The 13,016-nt window shown below is 52.4% G+C and overlaps 1 protein-coding gene across 2 annotated transcripts in view; it reads left to right on the forward strand.

Moving 5' to 3' along the window:
* Positions 1 to 7: 7 nt before the first annotated feature.
* Positions 8 to 13,016, forward strand: part of PLEKHM2 (pleckstrin homology and RUN domain containing M2) — a 50,349-nt gene continuing 37,340 nt past the window's right edge. For both annotated transcript variants that reach the window (XM_032863493.1, XM_032863494.1), the window contains exon 1: positions 8 to 90. In XM_032863493.1, coding sequence (XP_032719384.1) covers positions 31 to 90 — 60 coding nt within the window. In that variant the 5' untranslated portion in view covers positions 8 to 30. The remainder of the gene's footprint in view (positions 91 to 13,016) is intronic.

A 13,016-nucleotide genomic window follows, 5' to 3' on the forward strand; every position in this document is an offset into this window, starting at 1 on the left:
GGCGGCGGCGGCAGCGGCGGCGCCGGCGCCATGGAGCCGCGGGAGGTGAAGGACCGGATCCTGGAGAACATCTCGCTGTCGGTGAAGAAGGTGAGCGTGGCCTGCTCCCCGCGGCCGGACCCCCCACCCCTGCCGAGCCCATCCGGCGCCCCCTACTTCCTCCTTCCCCCGCCGCGGGTCTCTCGCCGGGGCCGGGGGTGGGGGGTGTCCCTCCCGTCCCCGGGACTCGGGGACACCGCCCTTCCCCTCCGCGACCCCGGGGAGCCGGGGACCGCTGCGCGGGTAGCGGGGCGGCTCACGCGAGTGCGGCGGCCTCCGAGCTGTTTGTAAAGAGCAAAGTTGAGGTCAGCATCCCCGGAGCTCCCCCGGGGCTGGCGGGGGCCCTGCGTCACTCCGTGGCGCCGCGACCCGCCGGTCCCCCCACCGCGGCCCCGGCTCCTCGGGGGGGCGTGAGCAGCCGCTGCTTCTCGGGGTTCTAGGTGACGCCGCCTCTGGCCCCGGGAAGTTCCCTGCGTGGTCTTGCTCAAGGATGGCAGTTTCAGGGCTTTGACTGAGAACCCCAAGTGCCTGGGGACTGCAGTTTGGGTGGTGACCCATGGAACTTGGTGACACACAGACACTCTGCTGTCTGGGGCTTCCTGCAGTAGACATCATTGCCCCAATTCCAGGTAGAAAAAAACACTGCTTATTAACAGCACGTCACTGTATGTGTGAGGAAGTCAGCTTATCTGGAAAAGGTCCAATTGTCTTTTTTCTTCTTTTAAGATTTTATTTATTTGACAGAGAGACAGATCACAAGTAGGCAGAGAGGCAGGCAGAGAGGGGGAAGCAGGCTCATCCCAGGACCCTGAGATCATGACCCAAACAGAAGGAGGCAGCTTGACTCACTGAGCCACCTGGGCTCCCTGGTCCTATTTTCTTAAACCAAGCCAGAATTGACAGTTATTTGAAGAAGGCGGTTGAATGAAAATATTTATCACTCCCCCTGTCCCCAATTTGAGTTCCTTCTCACCTGATAGTTTTAGAAGCTGGGAATGATTTAGAGCGGGGGGGAGAGGGTCATCAGACAATTTTAATTCAACAAACCAACATGAAGATGATTCATTAAATCAGCTATTAGATTTAAATAGCACACCCCCCCCCCACACACGTAAATTCCTCAAAAGCAACATAGCCTGGCAGTTTTACCTTTCATTGAGATCGATGTGGCTTAAAAGAAAAGTAGATCCAAAATGAGCTTCCTGAAATGTTCGTCTTAAAAGCACAACTAAAAGTAACATTGCAGACATGGGACAAAAGTTTTTATTTATTTACTTTTCCTGAGCTTTGCTGATGCAATTGGGGTAGAGTTTTTGCTAACTCAAGGAGTTCAGGTTAAGCAAATGCTCTGTTTGAAAGCCATAGACCTTGGGGCACAGGGTGGCTCAGTGGGTTAAAACCTCTGCCTCCTGCTCAGGTCATGATCTCAGGGTCCGCATTGGGCTCTCTGCTCAGCAGGGAGCCTGCTTCCCGCCCCACCCCCACCCCCGCCTGCCTCTCTGCCTACTTGTGATCTCTGCCAAATAAATAAATAAAATCTTAAAAAAAAAAAAGCGATAGATCTTTCATAATGGAAGAGAAAGGGAGACTGCTGACACTTCTAATCTAATCTGGGCTGATAATGGCTTCAGGTGCACCAAGTGTTTTGTCTCTGGATTTCCAACAAATAAATGGGGGAAAGTTCGCGTAGATAGGGGGTAGACATGGACACTGTCATTTTTGTAAGCATGAATCTTTTCAAAACAGAGATTCACACTGTAGATCAGGCTGCCATTTAGGAAGGAGTTGAGAGTGCTTGTCAAGATTCTTGTAATCGTGCACGTCAGATAAGCACATTTTATTGAGCTGTGATACACGCTTGAAGATACAAGTCCCACAGGAGCAACCGGGAACCCATCCCCAGGTGCATCACAACCAAAGGCATGACTCTAGCTTCACGGTTAAGAACATGGATTCTGGAGCGTGGCTGCATGTCCTGCCAATTAGCAGCCCTTTAACCTTAGGTAGGTTCCTTAACTTCTCCATGCCTCATTTTTCTCATCTATAAAAGCAGGGATAAAATCAGGGCTGTGAAAATTTAACGAGAGCGTATATAGAATGTTGAGCAGGGCGCTTGACGCAGCCTCAGTTAAGTTGTCTGAGTCTGTTCCAGCTGCTGTAACAAGCTCCCAAGGACTGAGTGGCTTGTAAACAGCAGGTTTTCACTGGCCGGTGTGAATTCTGGAAGTCTGCAAATAGGGGGCCGGCGTGGTTGGGTTCTGATGAGGGCCCTCTTCCCTCTGCAGACTGCTTACTTCCCCTGCGACCTCACCTGGGGGAAGCAGAGGGGACAGCTCCTGCTGTCTTTGATTAGGGCATTAATCCCTAGCATGAGGGCTCCACCCCCGTGACCTCAGCACCTCCAAAAGGCCCCGCCTCCTAATACCATCACCCTAGGGTAGGATTTCAGCCTACGAGTTTGGAGGGGAGGGACACAGACATTCAGTCCACAGCACAAGCCCTAGCTTTTTCTGTTTGTGGGAGAGCCAGTTCCTTTCTTCTGCAAGGTTCTGAAGATGGCTAAGTGCCTTACCAGCTAAGGGCTGTTATACAACATCATTTGGACTTAGTACCCTCTTTCTTTGTGTGCTGTGTTTCAGGGAACTGTTTTGTATTCTTGCATCATGAAGGGCGTTTGGTTTTCTGAACCAGAGTGTCTGCTCCTAAGACCAATGGGATGGTCTTCGGCCAAGGGCGGTGAGGGCTGGCGGCCTTGGGGTCACATTTGTCCTTGAATACCAGTCTCACTGAAATTTGTTATTTAGCTCCTGGATAGTGCTTTATCTTTTTTTCTTTCATTCGCCCTGCTGCTAGTAAAGTGGTCTTGCCCATCCTTTTAGAAGGTTGGGCAGAAAATGAGATGTATGTTTCTGCAAAAAAAAAGATCCATTGTGTATTACTATATTTGCCAAGGGTATTTTAAAGATGTATTTATTTTTAGAGAGAGAGAGCAGGGGGAGGGGCAGCAGGAAAGGAGAGAGAATCTCAAGCAGGTCCCACGCCCAGTTCAGAGCCCCATGTGGGACTTGATTCCATGACCCTGACCCTGAGAGCATGACTTGAGCCTAAACCAAGAATCAGGCACATGACCGACTGAGCCACCCAGGTGCCCAGGCAAAGGGTGTTTTAGAACTTTTTATTGAACGAGAACATACCTACAGAAAATAGAATATATTTACACTAAGTGTACAGCTGAATGAGTTCTCACCAGGTGAACATATGCACACGTCCAGCACCCAGATTGAGAAACAGAACACCACCGTCACCCAGAAGCCTCCCTTGTTCCCCTCCCAGGAACCACAGCCCCAGGCGTGGCCGCTCTCCCCAAGGAGTCTTGTTGAGTTCAGTCATTTGCACAGGTTTTGTGATAAGGAGCAGAGGCTCTAACCCAGGAGAGGTGACAGGGCTCTTAGCCCGCCGGCGCCCAGGGGAACCTGTGTTTTGGTATGGAGGCAGGGTTCAGGGGGTTAGAGAGAATCGGAGAGAAAGCCGGTTCCATAGGTTCTGGGAAGGGAGAAGAGGCAGAAACATCCCAGGTGCAGATAACGAAGCCTGCGGTTGCCGACTCGGTAACAGAGCAGGGAGCTCTGGCACTTTGAACCGGCGTGTGGTTCTGCTAAACAGTCTTCTCCAGGGGAGGGAAGGCAATGGTTTTTCAAGATTTTATTTATTTATTTGACAGAAAGAGAGAAAGAGCGCGCGTGCGAGCACAAGTAGGGCCAGAGGCAGAGGGCGAAGTAGACTCCCCGCTGAGCAGGGAGCCCCAGGCGGGGCTCGATCCCAGGACCCTGGGATCATGACCTGAGCTGAAGGCAGACGCTTAACCCACTGAGCCACCCAGGCGCCCCACGGCAGTGGTTTTTCCGAGAGTTCTGTTTTGTTTTGGAGGAGCGTGTTGGATGCATACACGCCGAGTATGAGTAAGAAGCAGCCTCTGTCCCCCAGCGGTTTGTGCCATGGTTGGAGGGAGAATTTTAAAAATCCGTAGAGCAGGATGCCTGGGTGGCTCAGTCAGTTAAGCATCTGCCTTTGGCTCAGGTCATGATCTCAGGGTCCTGGGATCGAGCCCGGCATGCATCGGGCTCCCTGCTCAGCCGGGAGCCTGCTTCTCCCTCTCCCTCTCTTCTGTGTGCAAGCACGCTCTCTCTCCCTCTCCCTCTCTCTCTCTCAAATAGATAAATAAAAAATATATATATTTTAATTGCTAGAGTGGGGCGCCTGGGTGGCTCAGTCATTAAGCGTCTGCCTTCAGCTCAGGTCACGATCCCAGGGTCTTGGGATCAAGCCCATATTGGGCTCTCAGCTCAGTGGGAAGCCTGCTTCTCCCTCTGCCTCTCCCCCTGCTTGTGTTCCCTTTCTCTGTGTCTCTCTTTCTCTGTCAAATAAATAAATAAAATCTAAAAAAAAAAAAAAAAATCACTAGAGCAAGGAGAAACCCCCAGAGAAGGAGGGCTTATCTGAGTCTTGACAGATCGGTTTCTACCGAGAAAGAGCAGAAGCAGTCTTTGAGGATAGAAGGACTAGCGGAAACATCCCCGAGGACGTGGGGACATCGGGTGGTCTTCTGAGGAGACAGACCAGTCTTAAGCGAGCCCTGGGCTCTGCTGGACGTAGCTGGACAGCGCATTGCGTGGAGGCTGTAGAGCGTAGTGGACGCACATGCAGGTTCCCCAGGGGCACAGACCTGAGTCTGGCCTTGAATTCTGGCTGTGTCACTGGCCTTTCTGACCCTGGCAAATGGCTGCGCCTCCATCAGCCTCCGCCGACAGAACTTACTGGTAGTGTTGTCATGAGAACGAAATCTCAGGACCTAACACACTCAGAGCACTTAGCACAGTGTGCAGCTCGTGGCCGGGCCTGACTGAGACACCAGCTACCGCCAGGCCAGCGCCTGTGTGGGCCCTGCAGTCAAAACCTCAGACGACTCTTCTTGGTTTCTTCAGGCTCAGACTTTGCCAGACTTTTCCATAAAATGCCAGGTGGTTTTCAGCCCACCTGGTCTCTGTTGCAGCTTCTCGGTGCTGCTCTTGTAGTTCAAACGCAGCCACAGACCGTCCACCCACACAGGAGAGCGGTTACGCTCCCGTAAGCCCTTATGGACAAGAGCGGGCTGCGTTCTGCAGGCTGTACTGTGGATATGTGCCCGAGAGCGTGCGTAAAAAGTCCTCATTGGGGCGCGGGGGCAGCCGAGTTGGTTAACCAACCCCCTTCGGCTCAGGTCATGATCCCAGGAACCTGGGTTCAAGCTTCGCATCAGGCTCCCTGCTTCATGGGGAGTCTGCTTCTGCCTCTGCCTCTGCCTGCTGCTCCCCCTGCTTGTGATCTTTCTCTCTGTCAAATAAATAAATAAAATCTTTTAAAAAACCACATACACAAAAAAGCAGAAAAATCCTCATCAGCATAGGTGTTGGGTCACCTTCCAAGCAAGCAGTGAGAGGGGCCTGTAGGTAATCAAATCTCTGTGGCAGCTGTGTTTGTGATCCTGTCAGGCTTGTGGAATGAATATGGACATTGGTAAATCCCATCACAAGTCCTTGTGTTTTGTTTTTCAAAAGTATTTACTGAGGGCTGCCCCGTCCCCATCTGTTCCCAGGGTCCTAGGCCCTAGAAGAGCGGGGGTAGCGGTGAGCAAGGCCAATCAGATCCCTGCCCTCGAGCAGCGGATATTTCAGTGACCGACGCAGTGATGAGTTCGTAGACACACCATACAAAGATGATTTCAGATCCTGGTTGGTGGTATGAAGGCACTATAATGGCAGCTCCTGGGGTAGAGAATTGGTAGGGGAGTCTGCTGTATGGAGGAGGTGACCAGAGGTGACCAACCTAAGGAGGTGATGTGGCATCCAATAAAGGACACTGACTAGGGTAAGAGAATGAGACGGTGTTCTAAGAAAATGAGTACTTGTGAGGAGCCTGGGGGGCTCTGTCATTAAGCATCTGCCTTTGGGTTGGGTCCTAATCTCAGGGTCCTGGAATCAAGCCCCGCATCGGGCTCCCTGTTCAGCGGGGAGTCTACTTCTCCCTCTCCCTCTGCCTGCTGCTCCCCCTTCTCATGCTCATGCTCTCTCTGTGTCAGATAAATCTTTTTTTTTTTTTAAACGAGTAGTTGTTTTTAAAAGCACACAAAGAGGGGTACCCGGGTGGCTCAGTTATTTGGGCATCTACCTTCAGCTTGGGTCATGATCCCAGGGTGCTGGGATCGAGCCCCGCATCGGTCCCCCTTGCTCGTCAGGAGGCCTGCTTCTCCTTCTCCCACTCCCCCTGCTTGTGTTCCTTCTCTCGCCGTGTCTCTCTCTGTCAAATAAACAAAATATTTTAATAAATAAAATAAATAAACAAATAAAAGCACACAAAGAGCTCAGAAATGTGTAAAATAAAAAGTAAGCAGGGGCACCTGGGTGGCTCCGCGGGTTAAAGCCTCTGCCTTCGGCTCAGGTCATGATCCCAGGGTCCTGGGATCGAGCCCCACATCGGGTTCTCTGCTCAGCAGGGAGCCTGCTTCCTCCTCAATCTCTGCCTGCCTCTGTCTGCTTGTGGTCTCTGTCTGTCAAATAAATAATAAAATCTTTAAAAAAAAAAAAAAAGTAAGCAACCTCTGCTTTCTGTCTCCTCAGCTCCGGTTTGGCTCTCCCTAAATAAGGCAAATATGTGGATTTTTTTTTTAAGGTTTTGTTTTTTTGAGAAAGGGAGAGCTCATGAGTGGGGGAGGGGCAGAGGGACAAGCAGACCCCCACCGAGTGGGGAGCCTGACAGCAGGGCTCCATCCAGGACCCTGAGATCATGACCTAAGCTGAAGGCAGACGCTATGTAGACTGAGCCTTCCAGGCGCCCCTGGGTTTTAGTAAAGTAGCCATCCAGGGAACGAATGTTCGTAGGTCAGGAGACCTTCCCCTCACCCGGGTCTCCTGCCTGGCACACACGTGCTGCCCCACCAGCTCAGGCTCCGAGTGAAGTTCTGTTTCCAGCCGGGTCCCCCGAGCTGGGTCTCCTGGCCGGGCTCTGCTCACGCTGGAGAAGAAGCCGCAGCTGTGTTGTTCCACTGGGCCTCTGAGTGCGGCCGAAGAGGCTGGCAGGGGTGGTGGGCTCCCCCCACCATTTTCCCATCCCTCAGATAGCTTAGGTTGGAGAGCTCTTTGCAAATTAATGAGGGCAGCTGATTTCTAGACAGGTCCTTGTGTTTCTGTATATGTGGGAAATATATTGACCATTGGGTTTCAGTCAATAGTTTTGTGCTCTCTGGCTTCATAGAAAAACTCTTAAGAGTTTAAAAGTCTGAAGAGCTCTGAAAATCCCCAGTGACCTGAGTCACTGGGGCAGAGCTCTAGAGAAAACACCTGCACACGCAGTAGTAAGGGTCAGGATGGCTTCTCCTCGCTCCCTCTCCCCCTGCCTGTGTCCTAATGTTGGCACTAACTGTTCTGTGCTCCTTTCCTCTCTCACAGAATAGAGCCTTTCCAGTGAGGGACCCGAAGGCTCCCCGTGGGGAAGCACGGGAACGTGCGCCCGACCCCATGAGTGGTCCCGCCCAGGCCCAGCGTGGGATAATAAGTGGTCGCTGTCTTTTCCAAGGCCTGCCCATTCAGTTTGAGGACATGGTTTTCCTTTTACAAAATGCTTCTCTAACATTAGGTTTCTGTTTGAAGCCTTGTGACACTGTGGGTCCGTCCATCCCATCGCACCACATCCTGGGCCCTCTCTTTACTGAAGCGGGAGGGGCCCTTTGGTCTGAGGAACGCAGTGGGTTTCTGCTCCCAGGTGGCCTGGCTGAGAAACCAAGCAGCAGGTGTCTGAGCTTGGGACCTGCAGTGCGGGGGGGAGCGACCACACGAGACAGCCAGGGCCAGTTGGTTTGGGTTAACTTTCCTTTCAAGCTCTGTCCTTATGGCTGCACTCTTAAGGTGGGAACATTCTAGAACTTCCCTTTGAGGCAGGAGAATAAGGACAGGGGAGAGTGCCTTTGGCTGGAGCTGGAAGTTCAAGTCATTGTTCTGTTGGTCACCGTGACGTCCAGGGTCCTGAGAGCACGTCCTCCATCTTACTCGAACAGCAGCTGGCCCTGCCACACAACCATGGTGCCTGTTTTATGTATTGGCAGCCCATTGTTTCCCCCTTTTCTTGAATGCTTCACAAGCATTATAGAAATACATAAGGAAGGGGATGCCTGGCTGGCTCAGTCGATTACTGAGCCGACTCTCGATTTTGGCTCAGGGCATGATTTCAGGGTTGTGAGATCGAGCCCTGCATCAGGCTCTGCACTAGGTGAGGAGTCTGCTTGAGATTCTCTCCCTCCCTCTGCCCCTCCTCAGTGCTTGTGCGTGTGTGCACACATGCATGCTTTCTCTCAAAAGACAACCCCCCAAAACATCAGGAAGTATTAGAGGCACTTGGGTGGCTTAGTCACAGGAGATGCAGCTCTTGATCTTAGGGTCACGAGCTCGATCCCCACACTGGGTGTAGAGATCACCGAAATAAGGGATGGGGGGAGGGAGGGAGGAAGGAAAGGAAGGAAGGAAGGAAGGAAGAAAAGAAGCAAGAAGGAAGGAAGCAAGAAGGAAGAAGGAAGGAAGGGTTCTAGAATCAGCTCTCCTCCCTGGATAACTGCGCTTAAGAGTTGGGATTAAGAGATTCGAAGAAACCTGGTGATAGTTGAGAACAAGGAAGGGACTAGTGTAACCTTGAAATCCAGAAAAATCTCCAAAGTTAATTTTAGTATGTAGTCAACCTCTGTTCACACTTTGTCCCTAGGTTCTTTATTTTGGGTGTCACAGACCATCGCGACATGAAATGGCCAAGTACAAGAGAGGTAGCAGGGTAGTAGCACCAGACGAATCCCTGCGTTGAGTTTCTTCAGCTCCTGCTGGTTATACACATTTCCTGAGCCCGGCTTGCAGCACACTCACAGGCTAGGCCATGAGCCCAATCTAATACCGGCATGGAATGAGGTTTAGAGAGGGAACTTGCCCCAGATTCTGATGCCTGTAAGGGGCAGAGCTGGATTTGCCCCACATTTCTGGCTGTTGCTCTTTCCATTACTCTGGGCCTTTTCCGTCCCCATGTCTGTCTTGAAATTACAACAGATAATCCATCCTCTTGGGTCAGTTGTGTAGGCCAGGCCTCCTTAAAATCGTGTGTTCATTGAAGAGCTGTTGGCTGAGTGACACTCCTCCATTCACTGGGAACCAGCAGTGAACAGGACCCACCGAGCCCCCACACCCTGGGGCTGGCACTTGAGAATAGAAGACAGTCAGTGACCCACAGTGGGTTAGGTGTCTACGCAGCTGTCCCCCATGTCCGTTAATGGCCAGTATGAGTGTGTAACCCATGGAGTTGTTCATGCTTCCTGACCCCGTATTTACATTGTTAACCTCTGACTGTGTCTCACAGACCATGGGGTGGAAGCAGGGGTCCCCCCAGTGTCCTCAAAACACAATATTTTGATTTAGACTGTGACCTGATGACATTTTCTGGGGCAACAAAATGGCTGTCGGGTGAGGGGCGCGTTGGAGAGGTCATGTTGCAGGTACAGCTGAGGAGAGGGGAAGTGAAAGCTGAAGGCAAAACCAGTGAGGCTCCTGGGCTTTAAAAGCCTGAAACAGTCTTCAAAAAACTCCCTTCCTCTTCCTGTCAGGGCCATACACACCACGGAATGCGGCCCCTGACGCAACAAGGCCTGCCTCTGTCCCAGGGGCCAAAGTGCGGCATAGAGTGTGGGCCATGTCCTCCCGGGCCATTGGCTGGCTTCTAGGACTGTGGTGTTTGCCCAGCCACCTCTCAGCAGAGACACCTGCCGCTTTCGTCCCCACTTTGAAAGGGTCCCCACTCTCAGTCCCGCCATGAGAGTGTGAGCCCCCTACTGCGTTCGGAAGCAGGACAGTTGCAGTACCTTGTGGCTGGGACACTCCTTCTCCAGGAAGGGGAGGCACTTTACTACTCTTGGAAACCATAGTCCATCAAATTACCCCCACGATCCATGCCCAGCTAGGCCTGTCCCCTTCTGCTCTCACTGTTCCAACACCCCAAAGAAAGCACACACACAAAAGATGAAATCCGTGGATAATTCAAGTACCTGCTTTTTTTAGCCTTTTCTCCCCGCACCCCCCTTCCTGCCCATATCTTTCTGCAGAGCTGCCAAAAAAGCAGAGAGCTTGCCGACTCTCCCGTGAGTTAGCGATTTGGGCGGTGGGAAAGAAAGCCCTTCTAATTGGGTGTATTTAGTTGCAAATAAATGGTTAAGAAGCATTGGTTTCACTCCTTTTGCTTACAAAGCCGTGCAGGCTCCTGGTAAACAAACAGCACACCCTGCATGGTGACTCAGATGGGGCCAGTCAGCCCCAGGATGCCACCCAGCCTGGGCACGAGCGTCTCCGGGGCAGAGGAGCTGACAGATGGACAGGGTTTTTCATGCCTCCCAAGAAACCAGGCCAAGCATTTCTGAGCTGCAGTGTCTCTGGTTCTTACATAGCAGTGATTTCTGGTTCCATAAGGTACTGTAATTGTCATCGGGAATGCAGTGCTCTTCAGGCTAAGGTGGGTGGGATCTCAGCTTAGGCATTTTAAAATTAGGACAGTTAAGGGGCGCCTGGGTGGCTCCGCAGGTTAAAGCCTCTGCCTTCTGCTCAGGTCATGATCCCAGGGTCCTGGGATCGAGCCCCACATCGGGCTCTCTGCTCACCAGGGAGCCTGCTTCCTGCCCCCTCTCTCTGCCTGCCTCTCTGCCCACTTGTGATCTCCATCAAATAAATAAATAAAAAATCTTAAAAAAAAATAAAATAAGGACAGTTAAGTCATGGGGCGCCTGAGGGGCTCAGTGGGTTGAGCTTCTCGATCTCAGCTTGGGTCTTGATCTCAGGGTCATAATTTCAACCCCCATGTTGAGCTCCACACTGGGTGTAGAGCCTGCTTTAAAAAATAATGAAATAAAATAAAATAAAGTTAGGAGAGTAAGTCAGAAACATTGCCGGTGCCCCGGGTTGCTGGAGCAGCGGACACCCAGTGGGCCAAAACCTCTGTCAACACGCTCATGTTGTCTAGGAAGGAGGCAACGAGGGTGTTCCTGCCCTTGTCCCCAAACCCCAGCTCCCCTTCTGCAGAGCCCTGGAAATGGCCTAAGGCCCTTCTCAGTAAGACGTGGGGATGAGCACTTCCCAGATTACCGCAGGCACCCCTGACTATTGCCTAAACCTTGGGGGGGGATGGAAGCAGAAGGAGCTCCAAGAACAGCTCCTTCCGGGCCAAGATGATGCTTATAAGGCACAAGGACCACCACACGAAGCCAGGAGAGGCAGGAAGCACCTTCACCTCCCTGGGCCGCGTTCTCCTGCCGGCAAAGAAAGGATCAGATCATTTTTCTAATCTTCAGCATATTCAGTAGCCAGACTTTCTTTTTTTCTTTTTTTAATTTTAATTTTTTAAAAAATTTATTTATTTATGTATTCGACACAGAGAGCGAGCAAGCATAAGCAGCAGGTAGTGGCAGGCAGAGGCAGAAGCAGGCTCCCCACTGAGCAAGGAGCCCGGCACGGGACTCGATCCCAGGATCCTGGGATCATGACCTGACCCAAAGGCAGATACTTAACTGACTGAGCCCCCCAGGTGTCCCCTTTCTTTTTGCTTTTTTAGTCAAACTTGCATTCACTGTTAGCCTCACTCTGACTCCCCCCAAAAATGGGGGGCACCCCAGGAAACTCCGCTTTATACCCAGATGATTTCTAGGGGTTTTTCTGCTCCTAGATTCTGGAATCCTTCCACCCGTCCAGTCCCAGCCTTGTCTTGATTCCAGCAGAGCCTCTCTGCAGACATGCTCTTGGCCCAGGCCTTCTAGTCCTTGGGTCAGACATTATTATTCTTAAGAAGTTTTGCTAAGACCTAAGACTCCAGCTGGCCTGCCTCGTTTGTGTGTTTGTTTACTTGTTTATTTTGGGGGCTGTGGACCGTGAGCATGGGCCTTCTCAGATCCACAAGTCTGTGCCAGAAGCCAGTGCGGATTGCTAGCACAGGGTCCCGGTGGGGATCTGTGATGCTGGGCTCCCTGGGGGGATCTGGGTAGTTCTGACCACACCGACCCCTTTCCAGCAGTCTCTGCTATGGATGAGCCGTGGTGGGGTCCCCTCCCAGGGGAGTTCAGGAATCAGGATTTAGGGCCATCCCAACCCCAAAGCTAAGGCGATAAATGGTTGCACATGGCTTAACCTCTGCCTCTGCTCCGAGTTTCCGCTTTGGAATGAAGAGCGAATGTCCGTGAGGCCCCCAGGGCCAGTCTGATCCTGCAGGACTCACTGTGACTAGAATTTTAAAGGCCAGGCAGGCAGGGTCCGCTCGTTTTCTGTAAGGCTCGTCCCTCCCCGAGAGCGCACTGGCAGCGGCAGCAGCTGGGGAGAGAGAGGCAGCCAGGGGATTCGGGGGCCCTGCGGGGTCTTGCAGCTCAGGGTGGCTCTGAGTGTGAGTTCAGCTCCTGAATCCAGGGCCATTGTGGATTTCATTTCTAAAAGAGGTGATTTGAGGACAGGTGGCAGTCCCTCTCTCCGTTCCGTGGGGTTTCCCTGCCTTTGGATTTCCCCCTCCCGGACGTGGAGTGCAAGGCTGTTCTAAACATCCTGGTCTAAATATACCTGGTCTCCAAGGAGCCCCCAGGGCTGCTGCTGTCGCCCCGGGAGCAGGGAGGCCAGCCGGGGTAGGAGGGGCCGGTCTCTCCCGCCTGAGCCGTGTGCACGCTCTGTGCTAAGCCGGGAGGGAGCCTGCAGCGGTCGGGCAGTTCACTGTGTCTGTCCTACCCTGTGGACCCCCTTACCATTGTCGGGGCAGGCATGTTTATCCTGCTTTGTAAATACAGGGGTGGGGACCCTCCTGCAGTCCTCCCCATGCCCCGCCCAGTGCAGCCTGTGAGCAGGTAGCTGCTAGAGTCTGGACCTCCCGTCTCTCTGCTGGGCAGCATCACGGCC

The sequence above is a fragment of the Lontra canadensis genome, unplaced genomic scaffold (genome assembly GCF_010015895.1).
Source record: "Lontra canadensis isolate GAN:19392208 unplaced genomic scaffold, GSC_riverotter_1.0 scaffold25, whole genome shotgun sequence".
Lineage (NCBI taxonomy): Eukaryota > Metazoa > Chordata > Mammalia > Carnivora > Mustelidae > Lontra > Lontra canadensis.